General features: G+C 40.3%; 1 protein-coding gene across 7 annotated transcripts in view; it reads left to right on the forward strand.

Annotated features, from left to right (window-relative positions):
- ppp2r5eb (protein phosphatase 2, regulatory subunit B', epsilon isoform b) overlaps window positions 1-24789 on the forward strand; it is a 166459-nt gene extending 141670 nt beyond the window's left edge. For all 7 annotated transcript variants that reach the window (XM_061886349.1, XM_061886350.1, XM_061886351.1 and 4 more), the window contains 7 exons: window positions 234-342; window positions 423-476; window positions 556-606; window positions 2052-2171; window positions 8470-8597; window positions 10982-11083; window positions 20123-24789. In XM_061886349.1, the coding sequence (XP_061742333.1) occupies window positions 234-342; window positions 423-476; window positions 556-606; window positions 2052-2171; window positions 8470-8597; window positions 10982-11083; window positions 20123-20222 (664 nt within the window). In that variant the 3' untranslated portion in view covers window positions 20223-24789. The remainder of the gene's footprint in view (window positions 1-233; window positions 343-422; window positions 477-555; window positions 607-2051; window positions 2172-8469; window positions 8598-10981; window positions 11084-20122) is intronic.
- The last annotated feature ends 2491 nt before the right edge of the window (window positions 24790-27280 follow it).

Below are 27280 nucleotides of genomic sequence, written 5' to 3' on the forward strand. Positions count from 1 at the left end.
GTAATTAAGAGTTGGACAATATCGGATATGGGCAAAAAAGCCATTATCGGACATCTGTAATTATGACTAAGTTATGAACTTGTAACTTCTTGGTATTTCCACAACACTTTGATCAACCCTCAGTCAGGAAAGCACTACTGCCCCCTATTGAGGACTTAGCAGAAGTAACGGAGGAGTACTGCTCCAGAGGCCTTGGTGTGTGTGACCTTTCACCTTGTGTTCCTTGTCTCCAGTATAATCAACGGCTTCGCTTTGCCGCTGAAGGCGGAGCACAAACAGTTTCTGGTCAAAGTGTTGATCCCGCTCCACACGGTCCGCAGCCTGTCGCTCTTCCACGCACAGGTACAGTGAGTGGTCCTCTGCATGCTGCTGACGTGGCCGTGTTCCCCCATTAGAACCTGTCGTCTGCTTTCTCCCTGCAGTTGGCGTATTGCATTGTACAGTTCCTAGAGAAAGACCCGACATTAACAGAACCAGTAAGTACCTGCGCGCCACGACGTCCATGTTGGAGTTAAAGATGGAGCCTCATTGGACGTATGTGTGTGTGATCCTCAGGTCATCAGAGGCTTGCTGAAGTTCTGGCCTAAAACCTGCAGTCAAAAAGAAGTGAGCTGCTTCTTCTTATTCTTCCATCCATCCATCATCTTCCGCTTATCCGAGGTCGGGTCGCGGGGGCAGCAGCCTAAGCAGGGAAGCCCAGACTTCCCTATCTCCAGCCACTTCGTCTAGCTCTTCCCGGGGGATCCCGAGGCGTTCCCAGGCCAGCCGGGAGACATAGTCTTCCCAACGTGTCCTGGGTCTTCCCCGTGGCCTCCTACCGGCTGGACGTGCCCTAAACACCTCCCTAGGGAGGCGTTCGGGTGGCATCCTGACCAGATGCCCGAACCACCTCATCTGGCTCCTCTCGATGTGGAGGAGCAGCGGCTTTACGTTGAGTTCCTCCCGGATGACAGAGCTTCTCACCCTATCTCTAAGGGAGAGACCCAAACTCTTTTCGGCCACTTGTACCCGTGATCTTATCCTTCCGGTCATGACCCAAAGCTCATGACCATAGGTGAGGATGGGAACGTAGATCGACCGGTAAATTGAGAGCTTTGCCTTCCGGCTCAGCTCCTTCTTCACCACAACGGATCGGTACAACGTCCGCATTACTGAAGACGCCGCACCGATCCGCCTGTCGATCTCACGATCCACTCTTCCCTCACTCGTGAACAAGACTCCTAGGTACTTGAACTCCTCCACTTGGGGCAGGGTCTCCTCCCCAACCCGGAGATGGCACTCCACCCTTTTCCGGGCGAGAACCATGGACTCGGACTTGGAGGTGCTGATTCTCATTCCGGTCGCTTCACACTCGGCTGCGAACCGATCCAGTGAGAGCTGAAGATCCCGGTCAGATGAAGCCATCAGGACCACATCATCTGCAAAAAGCAGAGACCTAATCCCGTGGCCACCAAACCGGAACCCCCAACGCCTTGACTGCGCCTTGAAATTCTGTCCATAAAAGTTATGAACAGAATCGGTGACTAAGGACAGCCTTGGCGGAGTCCAACCCTCACTGGAAACGTGTTCGACTTACTGCCGGCAATGCGGACCAAGCTCTGGCACTGATCGTACAGGGAACGGACCGCCATAATAAGACAGTCCAATACCCCATACTCTCTGAGCACTCCCCACAGGACTTCCCGAGGAACACGGTCGAATGCCTTCTCCAAGTCCACAAAGCACATGTAGACTGGTTGGGCAAACTCCCATGCACCCTCAAGAACCCTGCAGAGAGTATAGACCTGGTCCACAGTTCCACGACCAGGACGAAAACCACACTGTTCCTCCTGAATCCGAGGTTCGACTATCCGGCGAAGCCTCCTCTCCAGTACACCTGAATAAACCTTACCGGGAAGGCTGAGGAGTGTGATCCCACGATAGTTGGAACACACCCTCCGGTCCCCCTTCTTAAAGAGCTTCTTATTCTTCTTATTCTTAGCATTATTATTTTTGTTCTGTTTGTTACTTATAGGCAGGCTTTGTGTAACGATATTCCTTCTTGGCCACAGGTGATGTTTCTAGGCGAGCTAGAGGAGATCCTGGACGTCATAGAACCCACACAGTTCGTCAAGATCCAGGAGCCGCTCTTCAAACAGATCTCCAGATGCGTCTCCAGCCCACACTTCCAGGTCGGTGATCACCTCCAAGGCTTGTTTATGTTTTACGCACACATTTTTCTTTCTTCTTGAAAATTAAACCTCATCAATTAAAGCTCAAAAAGCATGTTGTCCACACAAGTGGACACTTCATTCCTTGGAAAAAATAGCGTGTACAAAATGACTTTGTAGAAAAAAAGATTTGTGGGAAAGTGGTGGAGTAGATAGGGGTGTAACGGTACGTGTGTTTGTATCAATCAATCAATCAATGTTTATTTATATAGCCCCAAATCACAAATGTCTCAAAGGACTGCACAAATCATTACGACTACAACATCCTCGGAAGAACCCACAAAAGGGCAAGGAAAACTCACACCCAGTGGGCAGAGAGAATTCACATCCAGTGGGACGCCAGTGACAATGCTGACTATGAGAAACCTTGGAGAGGACCTCAGATGTGGGCAACCCCCCCTCTCTAGGGGACCGAAAGCAATGGATGTCGAGCAGGTCTAACATGATACTGTGAAAGTTCAATCCATAGTGGCTCCAACACAGCCGCGAAAGTTCAGTTCAAGCGGATCCAAGACAGCAGCGAGAGTCCCGTCCACAGGAAACCATCTCAAGCGGATCAGCAGCGTAGAGACGTCCCCAACCGATACAGGCGAGCGGTCCATCCTGGGTCCCGACGAGCGGTCCATCCTGGGTCTCGACTCTGGACAGCCAGTACTTCATCCATGGTCATCGGACCGGACCCCCTCCACAAGGGAGGGGGGGACATAGGAGAAAGAAAAGAAGCGGCAGATCAACTGGTCTAAAAAGGAGGTCTATTTAAAGGCTAGAGTATACAGATGAGTTTTAAATGCTTCTACTGAGGTGGCATCTCGAACTGTTACCGGGAGGGCATTCCAGAGTACTGGAGCCCGAACGGAAAACGCTCTATAGCCCGCAGACTTTTTTTGGGCTGTAGGAATCACTAATAAGCCGGAGTCCTTTGAACGCAGATTTCTTGCCGGGACATATGGTACAATACAATCGGCAAGATAGGCTGGAGCTAGACCGTGTAGTATTTTATACGTAAGTAGTAAAACCTTAAAGTCACATCTTAAGTGCACAGGAAGCCAGTGCAGGTGAGCCAGTACAGGCGTAATGTGATCAAACTTTCTTGTTCTTGTCAAAAGTCTAGCAGCCGCATTTTGTACCAACTGTAAACTTTATCGAACCGTTTCGGTACGGGGGTTTCGGTTCGGTTCGGAGGTGAACCGAACGACACGGACTTATTAAGTAGCGCACCGCACTTTTTTGTAAACAATGCACCATGAATTGATTTACGTGGACCCCGACTTAAACAAGTTGAAAAACTTATTCGGGTGTTACCATTTAGTGGTCAATTGTACGGAATATGTACTGTACTGTGCAATCTACTAATAAAAGTTTCAATCAATCAAAAAAACAACAACACATGCATGCTAGCAACGACTGGTAGATAGACTGACCACACCTCCTCTTTTCACGGGTTATGTCCTCTTTGCGGAGCTGTCCAGGGGAAGTTTCTTACATGCTTCGAATGTCCGGCATTTTAAGTTATGGTTGCATGTTCTTTCTATGTACGTTCAGGGTGAAGAAGGGGTTAAAAAAAAGCGTTAACATTCGTGAGGGCAGAGACAGAGAGCCAGGCTCTGCTTTTTACCCATAGATTTATCAGATTTTATTTTTTATTATTTATAGCAAAAGTGTGCCCCGGAGTTCATTTGCGGGACACAGCTAATGTTTTAAAGGCCCACGGCACATTCTAAAAATACTATTAAAATAAACAAAAAACATAAACAAAAGTGAAATAAAAAAGCTTGAAGGCTAAATGTAATTTAGGAAAAGTTGCAACGTTGACTAATTAAACAAAGCTGTTTTTTTTTTCTTCTTTCAAACGGTCATTGCTCAAAACATAATATTGAATCAAAATGGCGCTGCTGTAGTGGCTGCTGTAGGCAGGAGCTCTGTGCTCTTGATTAGATTGTACTTAATTCATTCCGTCAGGAGAGTTCCTTCAGGAAAATTACAATTTTCAGCACAATCCCATTCAAGATCAGACAAACATTAAAGGGAGACAGAACAGGATCGCTGACGGGTCTGCCGGCTTCCAGCGCCCCTTACAAAAAAAGATGAGATACAGGTAAACAAGGGGAGGGGGGGGGGGATAGAAGATTAAAATGAAATAAAAAATAAAAAAAATCGGTCTTAGCCTGGGCCTTGGAGAGGTGGTGCAGACTGAGGCCAAGGGGGAAAAAAATTAAAAAAAAACAAAAACAAATAGCCATAGTACACATCCCTCTTCCATGTGTGTAAGAGGGAAACATCAAACATCAAAGAACACACTTGTGTCATCCTTTTGTGTTTCCCCTCTTGTTTTCATGTGTTATTATATTTTTTTGCCTTTTGGTCCGGGACCCTTTGGGACTGTGTGACAAGGGGTGTCACTTTCGTGACCTCTGTGGTGCTTTTTTTGTGGACTTTTGGATCTGCCTCCCGGGAGCCTTTAGGCCATGGAGACCAGCTGCTGGGTGTCTGCCACACCAGAGTCTGTTTGGAGGGACTGGAGGAGATGCGGATGAGGGGACTGGGCTGCGGAGCTAGCACTGAGCGCTGGGACGGAGAGGCTTCGTGGTGTCTTGGCTGGGTGAGCAGGTGTCGGACACCTCAGTCTCCTTGGACGTATCCTCGCTCATCCATGCGGACTGGACACTGGCCGAGAGTGGAGTCGGCTGTCTTGGTTGCTTTGTTGGGTCTGCTCCTGTCTCTGGCCATGCTCCCCCCATCCCAGCGGACAATGGCGTGGAACACCGCAGAGGCCACCACAGTGGATATGTTTCTTTTACTTTTTATTCATAGCTAGTATGTAGAAGTGTCTGCTTGTATCTGCTGCTTTAATGTCTTTAATGTCCTCTGTGTTCTTTGATGTTTGATGTTTCCCTCTTACACACATGGAAGAGGGATGTGTACTATGGCTATGAGTTGTTGTTTTGTTCCCTTGGCCTCAGTCTGCACCCCCTCTCCAGGGCCCAGGCTAAGACCGATTTTTTTATTTTATTTTAATCTTCTATCCCCCCCTTGTTTACTTGTATCTCATCTTTTTTTGTAAGGGGCGCTGGAAGCCGGCAGACCCGTCAGCGATCCTGTTCTGTCTCCCTTTAATGTTTGTCTGATCTTGAATGGAATTGTGCTGAAAATTGTAATTTTCCTGAAGGAACTCTCCTGACGGAATAAATAAAGTACTATCTAATCTAATCTAATCTAAATCAATGTTGTTATGAATTGTTGACCTATCCAAGTTTCCGATTACTTCACATCTAATATTCCACTCCGAAAAAATATTTTTGTTGGAAGATTTAGCAAATTTGTTAAAGAAATAATCAAAAAATGTATATTTTGTTTTTTTCTTACTGTACCGAAAATGAACCGAACCGTGACCTCTGAACCGAGGTACGTACCGAACCGAAATTTTCGTGTACCGTTACACCCCCTAGGAGTAGATTATCATAAGGAATGCATCTTTAGGTTATTATCCTTTATAAACACCTATTTATATGCACATTTGATATATATTTATGTACACACATTTATATCCTGCATATATTCATAAACTTTATATATAATTATGTACATTTGCAAAGATAAATAATACAAATATATTTATATAAATAGAATTATATACAAATAATATACATGTGTGTGTGTGTGTGTTGGTGTGTGTACGTATGAACGTGTGTACATAAAAACATATATATGTACACACACACGGGCCTGCGTGTTTACACATACATATATATGTGTATTTATGTATATATACAGTGGGGCAAAAAAGTATTTAGTCAGCCACCGATTGTGCAAGTTCTCCCACTTAAAATGATGACAGAGGTCTGTCATTTTCATCATAGGTACACTTCAACTGTGAGAGACAGAATGTGAAAAAAAAATCCAGGAATTCACATTGTAGGAATTTTTAAGAATTTATTTGTAAATTATGGTGGAAAATAAGTATTGGGTCACTTCAAACAAGGAAGATCTCCGGCTCTCACAGACCTGTAACTTCTTCTTTAAGAAGTTCTTCTGTCTTCCACTCGTTACCTGTATTAATGGAACCTGTTTGAACTCGTTATCTGTATAAAAGACACCTGTCCACAGCCTCAAACAGTCAGACTCCAAACTCCACTATGGCCAAGACAAAAGAGCTGTCAAAGGAGACCAGGAAAGGAATTGTAGGCCTGCACCAGACTGGGAAGAGTGAATCTACAATAGGCAAGCAGTTTGGTGTGAACAAATCAACTTAGGGAGCAATTATCAGAAAATGGAAGACATACAAGACCACTGATAATCTCCCTCGATCTGGGGCTCCACGCAAGATCTCATCCCCTGGGGTCAAAATGATCATGAGAACGGTGAGGAAAAATCCCAGAACCACACGGGGGGACCTGGTGAATGACCTGCTGACAGCTGGGACCAAAGTAACAAAGGTTACCATCAGTAACACACTACGCTGACAGGAAATCAAAACCTGCAGTGCCAGACGTGTCCCACTGCTTAAGCCAGTTCATGTCCAAGCCCGTCTGAAGTTTGCCAGAGAGCACATGGGAGAATGTCATGTGGTCAGATGAAACCAAAATAGAACTTTTTGGTATAAACTCAACTTGTCGTGTTGGGAGGAAGAAGAATACTGAGTTGCATCCCAAGAACACCACACCTACTGTGAAGCATGGGGGTGGAAACATCATGCTTTGGGGCTGTTTTTCTGCTAAGGGGACAGGACGACTGATCCGTGTTAAGGAAAGAATGAATGGGGCCATGTATCGTGAGATTTTGAGCCCAAACCTCCTTCCATCAGTGAGAGCTTTGAATGGTTGACCAAATACTTATTTTCCACCATAATTTACAAATAAATTCTTTAAAATTCCTACAATGTGAATTTCTGGATTTTTTTCCACATTCTGTCTCTCACAGTTGAAGTGTACCTATGATGAAAATTACAGACCTCTGTCATCATTTTAAGTGGGAGAACTTGCACAATCGGTGGCTGACTAAATACTTTTTTGCCCCACTGTGTGTGTGTGTGTGTGTGTGTGTGTGTGTGTGTGTGTGTGTGTGTGTGTGTGTGTGTGTGTGTGTGTGTGTGTGTCCATCCATCCATCCATCCATTTTCTACCGCTTATTCCCTTTTGGGGTCGCTGGCGCCTATCTCAGCTACAATTGGCAACACAAAATTGGCCCTAGTGTTTGAATGTGAGTGTGAATGTTGTCTGTCTATCTGTGTTGGCCCTGCAATGAGGTGGCGACTTGTCCAGGGTGTACCCTGCCTTCCGCCCGATTGTGTGTGTATATATATATATATATATATATATATACTCACACACATTTTATATGTTATATTCATATATATTTATATAAATGTAATAAATATATAAATTATTATAAAACTATAATTATATTAATATAAAATATATCGATATTATACATTATATTAATTAATTATTTTTATATATATTTAAGATTTTTTGAGCAATATAAAAAGATTTTACGAAATAAATACTTTTAAATGTATTGCAAAAAATGGACCTTTCTGATGAAATCATTTTAAAAAAAAAATAGGTAAATCCATGTGTTTGAGGTTTAATTGATGAAATACATTTTCAATCAAAAATGATGCATATGTTGTTTTTTTAAATATATTCAATACTTTTAATTTATTGCAAAAAAAATGAGCCTCATTCAATAGAAAATACACTGATCCATAAACTATTCCCACATTTTAATATAAACTACATTTACATTGTCAGAACAACAACCCATTGATTTATAGCATATTTAAAAAATATATCAAAATATAGCCAGCAATGCATGATATTATTGAACAATTACAATTAATTGGACACACAATAATATATACTCAGAAATGTAGAAGGTATTAAATACATACATACTTTTATAGCTGCTGTTCTGTCTTGCTGCACATTCTTCTGCCCTCTTGTCTTTGAGGTTTTTTCTTGTAAACAAATATTGTCATTTCAAACTTGCAAAATTGCCGGAAACTAATTCACACCGAATGATTAGATCCTTGCTTTTGAAAGAAAGAAAATCCTAGCATCTTCACTTTTTTCCTACCCACATCGCATTTGGTTCTGAAATGGACATGATGGATGGAGAACTTGTAGAGTACGAGCTCATACACAACATGCTTAATAGCAGGTGTGTGGATAATGCATGGCATGCATGCACTACTTTGATACATGGGAGCAAACAAGGTGTCCACTCTAGCGCCCCCTGAAGTGTGCTGTTGTTGCTGCAGGTGGCCGAGCGAGCGCTGTACTACTGGAACAACGAGTACATCATGAGTCTGATCGAGGAGAACTCCAGCGTCATCCTGCCCATCATGTTCGCCAACCTCTATCGCATCTCCAAAGAACACTGGAACCCGTAAGCCTTCTTTTTCTTCTTCTACACCTCTCACTTCCTGTTGACTTCCTGCTGCCGCTATTATGCTCGCTCCTAATTAGCATGGGATTTTTTTTTGTCACCGCACACCTGAATACTTGCAACACTGCAATAAGTGTACTGTGTACAATGTGCACTGTGTACATTGTGTACTGCAATAAGTGGACAATGTACATTGTGTACTGTGTACATTGTGTACTGCAAGAAGTGTACTGTGTACGTTGTGTACTGTGTACATTGTGTACTGCAATAAGTGTACTGTGTACATTGTGTACTGCAAGAAGTGTGCTGTGTACGTTGTGTACTGTGTACATTGTGTACTGCAATAAGTATACTGTGTACATTGTGTACTGCAATAAGTGTACTATGTACACTTTACTGCAATAAGTATACTGTGTACATTGTGTACTGTGTACTACAAGAAGTGTACTGTGTACGTTGTGTACTGCAATAAGTATACTGTGTACATTGTGTACTGTGTACATTGTGTACTGTTTACATTGTGTACTGCAAGGAGTGTACTGTGTATGCTGTGTACTGTGTACATTGTGTACTGCAATAAGTATACTGTGTACATTGTGTATTGCAATAAGTGTACTATGTACACTTTACTGCAATAAGTATACTGTGTACATTGTGTACTGCAAGAAGTGTACTGTGTACGTTGTGTACTGTGTACATTGTGTACTGTAATAAGTATACTGTGTACATTGTGTATTGCAATAAGTGTACTATGTACACTTTACTGCAATAAGTATACTGTGTACATTGTGTACTGTGTACATTGTGTACTGCAAGAAGTGTACTGTGTACGTTGTGTAGTGTGTACTGCAATAAGTATACTGTGTACATTGTGTACTGCAATAAGTGTACTATGTACACTTTACTGCAATAAGTGTACTGTGTACATTGTGTACTGAAATAAGTGTACAGTGTACATTGTGTACTGAAATAAGTATACCGTGTACATTGTGTACTGCAATAAGTGTACTATGTACACTTTACTGCAATAAGTGTACTGTGTACATTGTGTACTGCAATAAGTGTACTGTGTACATTGTGTACTGCAATAAGTGTACAGTGTACATTGTGTACTGCAATAAGTATACCGTGTACATTGTGTACTGAAATAAGTGTACAGTGTACATTGTGTACTGCAATAAGTATACCGTGTACATTGTGTACTGCAATAAGTGTACACTGTACATTGTGTACTGCAATAAGTATACCGTGTACATTGTGTACTGAAATAATTGTACTGTGTACATTGTGTACTGCAAAAAGTATGCTGTGTACTGCAATAAGTATGCGGTTTACTTACTTCCTGAGTGTGTTATTGTTGACACTGTAGTTGTCCTGAATCCATGAATGTTGTTGTACACTTACTCGAAAAGACAATCTCAATATTTACTTTCTCTCGCTTTCTTCTACTTTTTTTTTCTTCATTATTTTTGTTTTTTTCTTATTTCTTTTTCCTTTATTTCCTGTTTTTTTCTTCCTTTTATTTTTCGTTCTTAAATTTCTTCCTCGTCTCCATTGTTTATTGTTTCCTCCTTCTTTTGTCTTTTTTAATTTCTTTTTTCTATTGTTTATTTTTTTCTTTATTTTTTCTTTTGTCTTGTGTTACTCTATTTTCTGATATTGTTCTTACTTGGTTGTCTTTCCTCTTTATTCTTCCTTATTTTTTCATCATTTTTTTTTCTTCATTTTCATTTTTATTTTTTTCTTGCTTTTCTTGTTTTTTTCTGATTTTCTGTATTTTTCTTCATTGTTTTCTTTATTTTTTCTCCCTTTTCCTCTTCTTTTTATTAGTATTTGGTGTGTCTTCATTTTTTTGCTTTCATTCTTTTTTTCTTCATTCTTAGTTTTTCTTTCTTTTTTTTGTTTTTCTTTTTTTACTATTCTTTATTTTTTCCTGTTTTGCATCCTCTTCTTTATTTTCCTTATCACTTATTTGCTCCTTTTTTTTCTTTTTTCTTAATTCTTTTTTTTTCTTTCTATTTTCAAATTTTTTTACATTTCTTTTTCTTTTCTGTCTTTCTTCTTCATGGTGAATTGCAACCAGCTGCATCATGGCCTGCATTTAGATGGCCCCTGAAATACCTGCCATCATGTCATGGTCCAATGTTGTTTATTACCCTTTCTGCCCGCAATGTAATTGTAGAACGTTCACCGCTAAGGCTAGCTCGTTATTTCAAGTTAGTCCCTCCCCTTCCTTAGCCAAGATGGCGCCTACTGAAGATGGTAAGTGTCGCTGCACATTTGGACCGCCAGGTTTTGCACTCAAAAGGCCAGGTGTACTGTCAGGGTATATACTGCCCCCTTGTGGCCCGCCATACCCAACTCATGGCTCGTGTGCTCCACAGGGCCATCGTGGCGCTGGTCTACAACGTCCTGAAGGCGTTCATGGAGATGAACAGTACTTTATTCGATGAACTCACAACCACTTACAAGTCAGACCGCCAGCGGTAAGCAGCCCTTGCATCCTTAATCGCCGTGGTAACAACATTCTTGCCAGTGAAATAGTAATAGTGATTGATCATTGTCATTGCTGCACATGTGCAAGGTCATATGTCAACATGTGCAAGGTCGTATGTCATTGTGTACAAGGTCATATGTCATCCTGTACAAGGTCGTATGTCATCGTGTACAAGGTCGTATGTCATCCTGTACAAGGTCGTATGTCATCGTGTACAAGGTCATATGTCATCCTGTACAAGGTCGTATGTCACCGCTACTTAAGCGGTGTCCAAAAGTAATTTTTTATTGGTCTTTTTTGGCTATATATATATATATATATATATATATATATATATATATGCCACACTAATTTAATAGTGTAGCAAAGAAGTGATCGCATATTTAGATTTTTGCTAGAAAAGGTGTGTGCACAGAGATGGGTACCAAATTTGGTCATTGCGGTGTGGATTCACGTAAACTCAAAACGGTGCCGTATTTGGATACTTTTATTACACGTGACGTCAAACACTTGGCAGGCAACCAAGTAGGGGGTGTAAAAAAAAATTAATGGATTTTTTATTTATGTATATCTATATATATATATATACTCACATTTTCTGTCTATCTGTGCTGGCCCTGCGATGAGGTGGCGACTTGTCCAGGGTGTACCCCGCCTTCCGCCCGATTGTAGCTGAGATAGGCGCCAGCGCCCCCCGCGACCCCGAAAGGGAATAAGCGGTAGAAATGGATGGATATATATATATATATATATATATATATATATATATATATATATATATGTATATATATATATATATATATATATATACATATATATATATATATATACTTGTGTGTCTGTGTATATATGCGTGTATATGTATGTACATACATATATATATATATATATATATACGGCGTGGCACAGCAACCCGAGGGTCACTGGTTCAAATCCCACCTAGAACCAACCTCGTCACGTCCGTTGTGTCCTGAGCAAGACACTTCACCCTTGCTCCTGATGGGTGCTGGTTGGCGCCTTGCATGGCAGCTCCCTCCATCAGTGTGTGAATGTGTGTGTGAATGGGTAAATGTGGAAGTAGTGTCAAAGCGCTTTGAGTACCTTGAAGGTAGAAAAGCGCTATACAAGTACAACTCATTTATATATTTATATATATATATATATATATATATATATATATATATATATATATATATATATATATATATATATATTAGGGCTGCGAATCTTTGGGTGTCCCACGATTCGATTCAATATCGATTCTTGGGGTCGCGATTCGATTATATATCGTTTTATTTATTTTTTTCCGATTCAACGCGATTTTCGATTCAAAAACAATATTTTTCCCATTCAAATTGATTCTCCATTCATTCAATACAGAGGATTTCAGCAGGATCTACCCCAGTCTGCTGACATGCTAGCAGAGTAGTAGATTTAAAAAAAAAAAAAAGCTTTTATATTTTTAAAGGACAATGTTTTAAAAACTGATTGCAATAATGTAAATGTGTGTTAACTATTAAACAAACATAAAATATGACTTATTTTATCTTTGTGAAAACATTGGACACAGTGTGTTGTCAAGCTTATGAGATGCGATGCAAGTGTAAGCCACTGTGACACTATTGTTCTTTTGGTTTTAGAATTGGATTGCATTGTTATGGTATCGCTGTGTATTGGTTTGTTGGATTGATAAAAAAAAAATAAAATAAAAAAATCGATTTAAAAAAAAAAAGAGAGAGAATCGATTCTGAATCGCACACCGTTAGAATCGCGATTCGTATTCGAATCGTTTTTTTAACCACACCCCTAATATATATGTGTGTATATATGAATATATGTGTGTGTGTGTATATATATATATATATACATATATATATATATGTATATATATATATATATATATATATATATGTATATATATATATATATGTCTGTGTGTGTGTGTGTGTGTATGCGCATATATATGTGTGTATATTTCTATATGTGTGTGTGTGTGTGTGTGTGTATATGCGCGTATAAATGTGTATATATATATGTGTGTGTGTGTGTGTGTGTATATGCGCGTATAAATGTGTATGTATATATATGTGTGTGTGTGTGTGTGTATATGCGCGTATAAATGTGTATATATATATGTGTGTGTGTGTATATGCGCGTATAAATGTGTATATATATATGTGTGTGTGTATATACGCGTATAAATGTGTATATATATATGTGTGTGTGTGTATATGCGCATATATATGTGTGTATATTTAGATATGTGTGTGTGTGTGTGTATATGCGCGTATAAATGTGTATATATATATGTGTGTGTGTGTATATGCGCATATATATGTGTGTATATTTAGATATGTGTGTGTGTATATGCGCGTATAAATGTGTGTATATTTAGATATGTGTGTGTGTGTGTATATGCGCGTATAAATGTGTATATATATGTGTGTGTGTGTATATGCGCGTATAAATGTGTATATATATATGTGTGTGTATATACGCGTATAAATGTGTATATATATATGTGTGTGTGTGTATATGCGCATATATATGTGTGTATATTTAGATATGTGTGTGTGTGTGTGTATATGCGCGTATAAATGTGTATATATATATGTGTGTGTTTGTGTATATGCGCATATATGTGTGTATATTTAGATATGTGTGTGTGTGTGTATATGCGCGTATAAATGTGTATATATATGTGTGTGTGTGTATATGCGCATATATATGTGTGTATATATATGTGTGTGTGTGTATATGCGCGTATAAATGTGTATATATATATATGTGTGTGTGTGTGTATATGCGCATATATATGTGTGTATATTTAGATATGTGTGTGTGTGTATATGCGCGTATAAATGTGTATATATGTGTGTGTGTGTATATGTGCATATATGTGTGTGTGTGTGTGTGTGTGTGTGTGTGTGTGTGTATATGCGTGTATAAATGTGTATATATATATGTGTGTGTGTGTGTATATGCGCATATATATGTGTGTATATTTAGATATGTGTCTGTGTGTGTGTGTATATGCGCGTATAAATGTATATATATGTGTGTGTGTGTATATGCGCATATATATGTGTGTATATATGTGTGTGTGTGTGTGTGTGTATATGCGTGTATAAATGTGTATATATATATATGTGTGTGTGTGTGTGTGTATATGCGCATATATATGTGTGTATATATATATGTGTGTGTGTGTGTATATGCGCGTATAAATGTGTATATATATATGTGTGTGTTTGTGTATATGCGCATATATATGTGTGTATATTTAGATATGTGTGTGTGTGTGTGTATATGCGCATATATATGTGTGTATATATATATATATATATGTGTGTGTGTGTGTGTGCGTGTATAAATGTGTATATATATATATATGTGTGTGTGTGTGTGTGTGTGTGTGTGTGCGTGTGTGTGTGTGTGTGTGTGTGTGTGTGTGTATATGCGCATATATATGTGTATATATAAAAGTATGTATATATGCGTGTATATCTGTACAAACCCCGTTTCCATATGAGTTGGGAAATTGTGTTAGATGTAAATATAAACAGAATACAATGATTTGCAAATCATTTTCAAACCATATTCAGTTGAATATGCTACAAACTTTTTTTTTTTTTTTGCAAATAATAATTAACTTAGAATTTTATGGCTGCAACACGAGCCAAAGTAGTTGGGAAAGGGCATGTTCACCACTGTGTTACATCACCTTTTCTTTTAACAACACTCAATAAACGTTTGGGAACTGAGGAAACTACCATATTTTCCGCACCATAAGGCGCACCTTCAATGAATGGCCTATTTTAAAACTTTGTTCATATGTAAGGCGCAAAGAATAGATGCTACAGTAGAGGCTCCATCCTTTAGATGGAGCTGCGCTAAAGGCAATGTCAACAAAACAGTCAGGTCAGTCAAACTTTATGAATAGATTACAAACCAGCGTTGTGACAACTCCTTTCACTCCCAAAATGAATAAACAACTGTTTTATTATTTTACCCGGGGTGAATGGTATTTTGTTTATCTTTTAACAACTGCAAGGTATAACTTGTAGAGCAGGGGTGCCCACACTTTTTCTGCAGGCGAGCTACTTTTCAATCGACCACCTCGAGGGGATCTACCTCATTTATATACATCATTTATATTTATTTATTTATGAAAGAGACATTTTTATAAACAAGTTAAATGTGTTTAATGATAATACAAGCATGTGTAACACATATAGATGTCTTTCTTTCACAAAGACAAGAATATAAGTTGGTGTATTACCTGATTCTGATGACTTGCATTGATTGGAATCAGACAGTAATGATGATAACGCCCACATTTTCAAATGGAGGAGAAAAAAAGTGGTCCTTTCTGTACAATACCACATGAAAGTGGTTGGTTTTTGGCATCTAATTCATCCAGCTTCCATACACTTTACAAGAAAAACATTGGCGGCAAATTCCGTAGCTTGCTTGATTGACATTCACGGCACCCGAGGGTCTTGTGAGATGACGCTGGCTGCTGCCAGTTCATTATTATGAAAAAATGACAGAGAGGAAGGCGAGAAACACTTTTTATTTCAACAGACTCTCGCGCCGTCCCTTCCGTCCAAACTCTAAAGGCCGACTGCACATTTCCTATCTTCACAATAAAAGCCCTACTTCATGCTGCCTGCGCTAACAAAATAAGAGTCTCGGAAAGCTGGCGTGCACAAGTGATGTGCACGCCAGCTTTCTGAGGGATCGCTTGTGCACGCCAGTTTTCCGAGACTCTGTATTTAGTTAGCGCAGGCAGCATGGAGCAGGGCTTTTATTGTGAAGATAGGAAATGTGCGGTCGGCCTTTAGAGTTTTGACGGAAGGTACGGCGCCAGAGTCTGTTGAAATAAAAAGTGTTTCTCGCCTTCCTCTCGGTCATATTTTCATAATAATGATCTTGCAGCAGCCAGCGTCATCTCACAAGACCCTCCGGTACCGTGAATGTCATTTAAGTGACGTCTTGGTGAAGATTGATGATCACTAATTTTTTAAAAAGCCTGGCTGGAGATCGACTGACACACCCCCCGCGGTCGACTGGTAGCTCGCGATCGACGTAATGGGCACCCCTGCTTTAATGCAACATTTATATCACATAGTGGAGGGGGACTATTCCCCGATTCAATAAACACGCACAAAACAGTCCGATATTGTTACGGAGAATAAAAAGGTTTGTGCAATCACAATATAGCAACACTCAAAATAGTGCTAAGCAATAACAATATATCAATAACTCAACATTGCTCAAACGTTAATGTCACACAAGACAACACACAAAATATACACGGAAAGCTCACTTTATTAAGTTATTCCTCATCCACAAATCCCTTGAATTCTTCTGAGTAACGTTGAGTTATTGATATATTGTTATTGCTTTGAACTATTTTGAGACCTAGTTAATGGAGTCAGTGTCGCTGCTGTTGTCTAGCAGTTCAGTGACAATTCTTGCTTTCCTGAAATCATATCTCTCAATATGAGCCATTCTGGGGTCTTTACATAAACACACAAATGAAAAGAAAACAGCGCACCTGGCGCTGTCAAATATCCCAGCATGCACCGCACGCTTCTTCTCCTACGGGGGAAAATAAAGTTGGCTGCTGCTTACCGTAGTTGTGAGACCTGTTGTTGCTCAATATTGGTCCGTGTATGAGGCGCATCGGATTATAAGGCGCACTGTCAGCTTTTGAGAAAATTTTAGGTTTTTAGGTGCGCCTTATAGTGCGGAAAATATGGTTTTAGTTGAAGCTTTGACAGTGGAATTCTTTCCCATTCTTGTTTTATGTAGAACTTCAGTCGCTCAACAGTCCGGGGTCTCCGCTGTCGTATTTTACGCTTCATAATACGGCACACATTTTTAGGGAGACATGTCTGGGCTGCAGGCGGGCCAGGAAAGTACCCGCACTCTTTTTTTTTTTTATGAAGCCACGCTGAATGTGGCTTGGCATTGTCTTGCTGAAATAAGCAGGGGCGTCCATGAAAAAGACGGCGCTTCGATGGCAGCATATGTTGTTCCAAAACCTGTATGTACCTTTCAGCATTAATGGTGCCTTCACAGATGTGTAAGTTACCCATGCCTCGGGCACTAATGCACCCCCATACCATCACAGATGCTGGCTTTTGAACTTTGCGTCGATAACAGTCTGGATGGTTCGCTTCCCCTTTGGTACGGATGACATGATGTGGAATATGTCCAAAAACAATTTGAAATGTGGACTCGTCAGACCACAGAACACTTTTCCACTTTGCGTCAGTCCATCTTAGATGATCTCGGGCCCAGAGAAGCCGGCGGCGTTTCTGGATGTTGTTGATTAATGGCTTTCGCTTTGCATAGTAGAGCTTTAACTTGCACTTACAGATGTAGCGACAAACTGGATTTAGTGACAGTGGTTTTCTGAAGTGTTCCTAAGCCCATGTGGTGATATCCTTTAGAGATTAATGTCTGTTTTTGATACAGTGCCTTCTGAGAGGTTGAAGGTCACGGTCATTCAATATTGGTTTCCGGCCATGCCGGTTGCGTTGAGTGATTTCTCCAGATTCTCTGAACCTTTTGATGATATTATGGACCGTAGATGTTGAAATCCCAAAATTTCTTGCAATTGCACTTTGAGAAACGTTGTTCTTAAACTGTTTGACTATTTGCTCACGCAGTTGTGGACAAAGGGGTGTACCTCGCCCCATCTTTTCTTGTGAAAGACTGAGCATTTTTTGGGAAGCTGTTTTTATACCCAATCATGGCACCCACCTGTTCCCAACTAGCCTGCACACCTGTGGGAAGTTCCAAATAAGTGTGTGATGAGCATTCCTCAACTTTCTCAGTATTTATTGCCACTTTTCCCAACTTCTTTGTCATGTGTTGCTGGCATCAAATTCTAAAGTTAATGATTATTTGCAACAACAAAAACGTTTATCTGTTTGAACATCAAATATGTTGTCTTTATATATGGGCTTCACGGTGGCAGAGGGGTTAGTCCGTCTGCCTCACAATACGAAGGTCCTGCAGTCCTGGGTTCAATCCCAGGCACGATATCTTTCTGTGTGGAGTTTGCATGTTTGCATGAATGCGTGGGTTCCCTCCGGGTACTCCGGCTTCCTCCCACTTCCAAAGACATGCACCTGGGGATAGGTTGATTGGCAACACTAAATGGTCCCTAGTGTGTGAATGTTGTCTGTCTATCTGTGTTGGCCCTGTGATGGCGACTTGTCCAGGGTGTACACCGCCTTCCGCCCGATTGTAGCTGAGATAGGCGCCAGCGACCCCAAAAGGGAATAAGCGGTAGAAAATAGATGAAAGGATGTAGCATATTCAACTGAATATGGGTTGAAAATGATTTGCAAATCATTGTATTCTGTTTATATTTACATCTAACACAATTTCCCAACTCATATGGAAATGGGGTTTGTATGTATATATGCGTGTATATATGTATGTATATGTTTATGTATCTATGTGTATATTTGTGTATGTGTATCTATATTTATATATGTGTATGTCTGTATGTATATATATATATGTATGTATGTATGTACAGTATATATGTATATATATATATATATATGTGTATATATCTATATATATATAATATATATATATATATATTTGTGTGTGTGTGTGTGTGTGTGTGTACAAATATGTATATACATTAGTATATACATGTACACAATATGTATTTATGTGTATATTTGTGTATGTGTATATATATTTATATGTGTATGTCTGTATGTATATATATATGTATGTTTATATATGTGTATATATCTATCTGTATATATATATATGTGTGTGTGTATATATGTATATCTATGTGTATATATATGTGTGTGTGTATATGTACGTATGTACAAATATGTATATACATTAGTATATACATGTACACAATATATATATATATATATTTATGTATTTATGTGTATATTTGTGTATATGTATATATATTTATATATGTGTATGTCTATGTATGTATGTACAGTATATATGTGTGTATATATATATATCCATCTATATATATATACATGTGTGTTTGTGTATATGTATGCATGTACAAATATGTATATACATTAGTATATACATGTACACTATATATATATATATATATATATATATATATATATATATATATATATATATATAAAATGCATGCATATATTTATACGTATATATATATATATATATATATATTTATATGTATTTATGTATATTTGTTTTCCCCCTAAAAAATCAGTCCTGTCCAGTTACGTTAGTAAATGTTTGGATGTAATTTCATCAAACAAAACAGGTTTTCTTTGAAGTAATACAGAAACTTATCAGAGTTTCTATATATATATATATATATATATATATATATATATATATATATATATATATATATATATATATATATATATATATATATATATATATATATAATTCTATATATATATATATAGTTATATATATATATATACATATATATATTTATATACATATGTATATATATATATAGTTATATATATATATACATATATATATATGTATATATGTATATATATATATATAATTCTATATATATACATATATATAGTTATATATATACACACATATATATATATACATATATATATATATATATATATATATATATATATATATATATATATACATATATATATATATATACATATATATATATATATATACATACATATATATATATATATATATATATATATGTATGTATGTATGTATGTATGTATATATATATTTATGTAGGAATGCAATTAATCTCAGAACTGGTATTTAAAAAAAAAAAAAAAAGTATAGATTTTGAATTTAGAATCCATCCTGAATGGACTCGTGCGGTACCCATCTCTACCTGTGTCACATACTGCAGTACAGTGTGGCAGCCAGCAGATGGCGCAATTCCCCCAGTCGCCACTCGGCCTCAAAATGCCGATGGCGACCGCGTCGTGTGGCGGCTGTTTGTGCTCTCTGAACTGGCTTCCATCTTGTCGTCCAGCGAGAAGAAGAAGGAGAAGGAGCGCGAGGAGCTGTGGAAGAAGCTGGAGGACTTGGAGCTGAAGCGAGGCCTTAGGAGCGACGGGATCATCCCGACTTAACGAAGACGGCGCTGAACAACGCCCCGCCCCCCTCTCCTCTCACCCCCCCCCTTTCCCTCTACAGCCCCTCCCCCTTCACGTCAGCCATGTCTGCCCAGAGCTCCAAAAAAAAGAGGTTCCCTGCTGAAGTCCATCCTGTGTGGATCCACACGGAGCACCCACCCACCCGCTGGTCTGGTCTTTGTTTTGCTTTTCTTCTTTTTCTGTTTCTTTTCTTTCTCCTCCTGTGTTCGTGCGACTTACTTTACAGTAGATTCATCACGTCTCTTCTCACTCTTTCAACACTGTAAATAATTTTTGGGGTTCCTTTTTTTTTTTCTTTTTTTTTTTTCCCTCCCCACCTCAAACTGCTATTGTTGCAAACGGACGGGAGAAAAACTAAACAATAACAATAAACAAACAAACAAAAAAAAAAGGACGAAAAAATAGAAAATGAGAAAATGACTTGTGTGGGCGGGGCTTTAAAACAAACCAACATTGGGACGTGGAACGGAGTGAAGATGGTTTGTTTGTGTCCGCACTCGACTCCATCGCCGTCTCCTCCTTTTTGGTTCTGCTCTTGGACTTCTTTTCCTTGACTCCTCCCACTCAACCACAAACAGGAAGTGAACGCCGCCGAAACACTACAGCTCGTTCTTTTGAGTGCGTCTACACGCGTGTCCGCACGCAGTTGTGAAAACTTCCCTCCGGAATCGAACTCCGGCCGGAAGAAGCGAAGCGCTGTGAACACATCGTGGCCGACAATCCTCGCGTCGTAGCTCTCGGTCCTGCCTGCGCACAAGCGTTCATCTGCTCACACGGCCCCGTTCCTGGCCGGATCTCGCGCGAGAGGAAGAGGTGCCGTCTGCTGAAAATGATGGAAAGCGACACTCAGGTTGACGCTGTGGTCAAAGTTGGAATTGCAGCAAAACACATTTGAAGGCATTCAACACTCTATTGATGTTCGGTGGCTAAAGTGCAAATTTGTCACGTTTCAGGTGTCAGATTGACGCTGTGGTCGAACTTGGAATTGCCACACAACATATTTTTGGGCATTTAACACTCTACTGCCGTGCGTTGGCTAAAGTAGAGAATGCCCCCCCCCCCCCCCCCCCAAAAAAAATTGTCACGTTTTAGGTGTCAGGTTGACGCTGTGGTCAAAATTGGAATTGCCTCAAATCACATTTTAAGGCATTCAAAACTCTACGGCCGTCCGGTGGCTAAAGTGGATGTTGCACTCCCCCTAAATTTGTCACGTTTCAGGTGTCAGGTTGACACTGTGGTCAAACTTGGAATTGCCCCATAACACATTTGAAGGCATTCAACACTCTACTGCCGTCCGGTGGCTAAAGTGGATAGTGCACCCCTGCAAATTTGTCACGTTTCAGGTGTCAGATTGACGCTGTGGTCGAACTTGGAATTGCCACACAACATATTTTTGGGCATTTGACATTCTACTGCCGTCCGGTGGCTAAAGTGGATAGGGCACTCCCCCTAAATTTGTCACGTTTCAGGTGTCAGGGTGAAGCTGTGGTCGAACTAGGAATTGCCCCATCACACATTTTAAGGCATTTGACACTCTACTGACGTCCGGTGGCTAAAGTAGAGAGTGCACTCCCCCCAATTTTGTCATGTTTCAGGTGTCAGGTTGACACTGTGGTCAAACTTGGAATTGCCCCATAACACATTTGAAGGCATTCAACACTCTACTGCCGTCCGGTGGCTAAAGTGGATAGTGCACCCCTGCAAATTTGTCACGTTTCAGGTGTCAGATTGAAGCTGTGGTCGAACTTGGAATTGCCACACAACATATTTTTGGGCATTTGACATTCTACTGTCGTGCGTTGACTAAAGTAGAGAATGCCCCCCACCCCCCCCCAAATTTGTCACGTTTTAGGTGTCAGGTTGACGGTGTGGTCAAAATTGGAATTGACTCAAATCACATTTTAAGGCATTCAAAACTCTACGGCCGTCCGGTGCCTAAAGTTGATAGTGCACTCCCCCTAAATTTGTCACGTTTCAGGTGTCAGGTTGACACTGTGGTCAAACTTGGAATTGCCCCATAACACATTTGAAGGCATTCAACACTTTACTGCCGTCCGGTGGCTAAAGTGGATAGTGCACTCCCCCCTAAATTTGTCACGTTTCAGGTGTCAGGTTGACACTGTGGTCAAACTTGGAATTGCCCCATCACACATTTTAAGGCATTTGACACTCTACTGCCGTCCGGTGGCTAAAGTGGATAGTGCACCCCTTCTGAATTTGTCACGTTTTAACTGTCAGGGTGAAGCTGTGGTCGAACTAGGAATTGCCCCATAACACATTTGAAGGCATTTGACACTCTACTGCCGTCCGGTGGCTAAAGTAGAGAGTGCACTCCCCCCAATTGTGTCATATTTCAGGTGTCAGGTTGACACTGTGGTCAAATTTGGAATTGCCCCATAACACATTTGAAAGTATATGACACCCTACCGCTGTCCGATGGCTAAAGTGGAGAGTGCACCCCGCCTAAATTTGTCACGTTTCAGGTGTCAGGTTGACGCTGTGGTCGAACTTGGAATTGCCACACAACATATTTTTGGGCATTTGACACATTACTGCCGTGCGTTGGCTAAAGTAGAGAATGCCCCCCCCCACCCACCCCCCAAATTTGTCACGTTTTAGGTGTCAGGTTGACGCTGTGGGCAAAATTGGAATTGCCTCAAATCACATTTTAAGGCATTCAAAACTCTACGGCCGTCCGGTGGCTAAAGTGGATAATGCACTCCCCCTAAATTTGTCACGTTTCAGGTGTCAGGTTGACACTGTGGTCAAACTTGGAATTGCCCCATAACACATTTGAAGGCATTCAACACTCTACTGCCGTCCGGTGGCTAAAGTGGATAGTGCACCCCTTCTGAATTTGTCACGTTTTAACTGTCAGGGTGAAGCTGTGGTCGAACTAGGAATTGCCCCATCACACATTTTAAGGCATTTGACACTCTACTGTCGTCCGATGGCTTAAGTACAGAGTGCACTCCCCCCAATTTTGTCATGTTTCAGGTGTCAGGTTGACGCTGTGGTCAAATTTGGAATTGCCCCATAACACATTTGAAAGTATATGACACCCTACCGCTGTCCGATGGCTAAAGTGGAGAGTGCACCCCGCCTAAATTTGTCACGTTTCAGGTGTCAGGTTAACGCTGTGGTCGAACTTGGAATTGCCTCAAAACACATTTTAAGGCATTCAACACTCTACTGTTGCTGATGGCTAAAGTGAATAGTGCACCTCCCACCCCCAAAATTTTTTGTCACGTTTCAGGTGTCAGGTTGATGCTCTGGTCAAAGTTGGAATTGCCACAGAAGAACATTTTAAGGCATTCGACACTCTACTGCTGTCTGGTGGCTAAAGTAAAGAGTGCACCCTCCCCAAGTGTGTCACGTTTCAGGTGTCAGGTAAACTATGACCAAAGGGGCCATAGGAATCCCCTTAATACTGTAAGAGAGCTTGATTCGCACAATCCTCGTCTACGTGGTCCTGTTAAGTCACCAGGAAAGTATTCACGGCGCCTCACTTTTCCGACATTGTGTTCTGCTACAGCCTTATTCCCCGATTGAAATACGCCCATTTTTGTCCTCAAAATGCTCCACATAATGACAATGTGATTTTTTTTTTTTATTTTAAAAACTTATTGAAAATAAAAAAACAAAACAAAAAAATCATATGTACATGTGCTTAAATGATTTTTTTTTTTAATTATGTTTAATTCATTTGCTAAATTTAAAAAAAAAAAAAGTTTCACGTTGTCATCATGGGGTATTGTGTGGAGAATTTTGAGGACAAAAATCAATTCATTCCATTTCGGAAGAAGTCTGTAACGTAGCAAAATGTGGGAAAAGCCCAGCTCTGCCGCATGGAGCCAAACGCCATCAAAGTCCACCAGACGCGCGGCGAGCACTCGTGTAGACGCTCTCCTTGCCTCTTCTAAGAGTGACGGTGCAATTCCCGCCTCTGGACCCCGCCCCCCGCCCCTTCCCAGCCATGTGGCATCGGTCTGGCACTGATGCCCCCTCCCCCCATCAACCCCCGTCCTATAAGACGCCGTGGAGGAATCAAACAAAAAGTGTGGAGAAGAGCGCCGAAGATCCTCCCGGCGATGGCCACCGGGGGCGCTGCGTGGCCTTCGCAGTATTAAAGAAGAGGGGAAAGACGAGCACCCTGTACATTGTTATTGAATGCCGCACACTGATAATCTTGTATCTTGTAGCCATTTAGCTTCTCTCGTTGCTTAGCAACGCACGGAGAGGGATAGAAAGCGGAATGACGGCGCGACTTGTGACCCCCCCCCCCCTCCCTCGCCGGACCTCCGAGCTCATTTTGCATACTTTCTTCACACCATTGAATATATGTTTGTTTTTCTTTTTGTTTTTTTATAGTCGGAAAGGGGGCGGGGTTTAGGTGGGCGGAGCCAGGTTGGCGGTCATGTGTGCTTTAGAGGCGGGCCGGATGTTGCTGGGTTCCAGGCGTGAGGAAGGGGGAAGAACGGGTTGGAGAAATACAAATGTTTAATTATTTTAAAAAAATAAAATAAAGAGATATTAAATTAAAGGTGTTTTGTGATAAAGCCCAGACGATGAATTGATTCATTTGAAGTGTGCGTGAGTCGTTTGAATGTCTCCGTGTGGACAAAAATACGTTTTTTTTTTTTTACTTCGTGATCTTTTGTTTGTGTTCTAAAACAACATTAATGTAAAAGGCCTTTTTTTATCACCTTATAATAGGCCTGGGCAATTACTTTGCCTGGGGGGGGCAAATTTAGAGGAAAAAAACGTCTGGGGGGCCTGTATATCTATTTTTAGGAACACTAATACAAACCCTCACTATAATGTCTTGATTGAATACTAAAAAAAAAAAAAAAACGTTATGACAGATCGCCTTAAAAACGGAATAAAATTTAAATTTTGTATACGACAATAAAGAACGCGTGGTTTACGATATTAACTAAGAACGATAAAACACTGAATATTGACAACGTTTACCCTGTCTCTGATGCATCGGATCCATCACTAAGCTTTAGGACTTGGTTGTAAAAAAAAAAAATATCTTTCCTCGTCGGTCCCTGGCTCTGGAAACACTCAGTGGAAACGCTCCCCACCCACACTGCTTGGTACCTCGTCTGAGCCGCTGCGACTTACATTACCATAGCAACTAGTAGGGTTGTACGGTATACCGGTACTAGTATAGCACCGCGATACTAATGAGTCATATTCGGTACTATACTGCCTCTTAAAAAGTACCGGGTATGATCCTGCAACGACTTTGTATCGGATTGATATCTACATTTGTGGTATCGTCCAAAACTAACGCAAAGTATCAAACAAGAGAAAAATAAGTGATTTATACATTTTAACAGAAGTGTAGGTAGAAGATGTTAAAAGAGAAAGTAACAGTAAATGAACAAGTAGATTAATAATTCATTTTCTACCGCTTGTCCTTGGTCATTTTGACAAAATAATAGGTAGATACATGACACAATATGTTACTGCAGACTAATTAGGAGCCTTTGTTTGCTTACTTTAAGACAAGTTCACTATTTTATTTAAAGTCCTACTGAAAGCCACCACGTAGTCAAATAATAATGGAGAAGTCAAAGTAGAAAGATGGAGTTGGGAAGCTTTTAGCCTTTAGCCACACAAACACACGGTGATTCCTTGTTTAAAATTCCCGGAGGTGAAGCTTTACTATGGATCACAGCGAACATGGGTCTCGACCACTTTTCAACCTGCAGGTTTCGGTGAGAAAATTGTGGTAAAAAGTCGCCTCTTGCCGGAGATCAGCTGAGCTTGCGCCGCCCATGCAGCTGCCGTCGACTTCCCTCAGACACTGGCCTCAAGACACCCCTCCGACTATCAGGTACTATTAAACCCACTAAAACACTAGCAACACAATAGAAAGATAAGGGATTTCCCAGAATTATCCTAGTAAATGTGTCTAAAAACACCTTTTTTTTTTTTTTTTTAAACTTTGTTTTTTTTTTTCCTAGTCCTTCGCTATCAATATCCTCAAACACGAATCTTTCATCCTCGCTCAAATTATTGGGGAAATTGTCGTTTTCTCGGTCCGAATAGCTCTTTTTGTTGGAGGCTCCCATTATAAACAATGTGAGGACTTTATCGTGGATGTTCTCTACTAAATCCTTTCAGCAAAAATATGGCAATATCGCCAAATGATCAAGTATGACACATAGAATGGACCTGCTATCCCCGTTTGAATAAGAAAATCTCATTTCAGTAGGCCTTTAAGGACAAATTTGCAATAAGAAACATGTTTAATGTACCCTAAGATTTTTTGTTAAAGTAAGCCAATAATGCCATTTTTTATCGTCCCATTTATGAAGAAAAGTACCGAAAACTATCGCAATTATTTTGTTAAGGTAACGTGTGGAGTTCCCCAGGGTTCGGTCCTTGGCCCTGCACTCTTCAGCATCTACATGCTGCCGCTAGGTGACATCATACGCAAATACGGTGTTAGCTTTCACTGTTATGCTGATGACACCCAACTCTACATGCCCCTAAAGCTGACCAACACGCCGGATTGTAGTCAGCTGGAGGCGTGTCTTAATGAAATTAAACAATGGATGTCCGCTAACTTTTTGAAACTTAACGCCAAAAAAACGGAAATGCTGATTATCGGTCCTGCTAGACACCGACCTCTATTTAATAATACAACTTTAACATTTGACAACCAAACAATTAAACAAGGCGACTCGGTAAAAAATCTGGGTATTATCTTTGACCCAACTCTCTCCTTTGAGTCACACATTAAAAGCGTTACTAAAACGGCCTTCTTTCATCTCCGTAATATCGCTAAAATTCGCTCCATTTTGTCCACTAAAGACGCTGAGATCATTATCCATGCGTTTGTTACGCCTCGATTACTGTAACGTATTATTTTCGGGTCTCCCCATGTCTAGCATTAAAAGATTACAGTTGGTACAAAATGCGGCTGCTAGACTTTTGACAAGAACAAGAAAGTTTGATCACATTACGCCTGTACTGGCTCACCTGCACTGGCTTCCTGTGCACTTAAGATGTGACTT

This window comes from Nerophis ophidion, linkage group LG24 (genome assembly GCF_033978795.1).
Source record: "Nerophis ophidion isolate RoL-2023_Sa linkage group LG24, RoL_Noph_v1.0, whole genome shotgun sequence".
Lineage (NCBI taxonomy): Eukaryota > Metazoa > Chordata > Actinopteri > Syngnathiformes > Syngnathidae > Nerophis > Nerophis ophidion.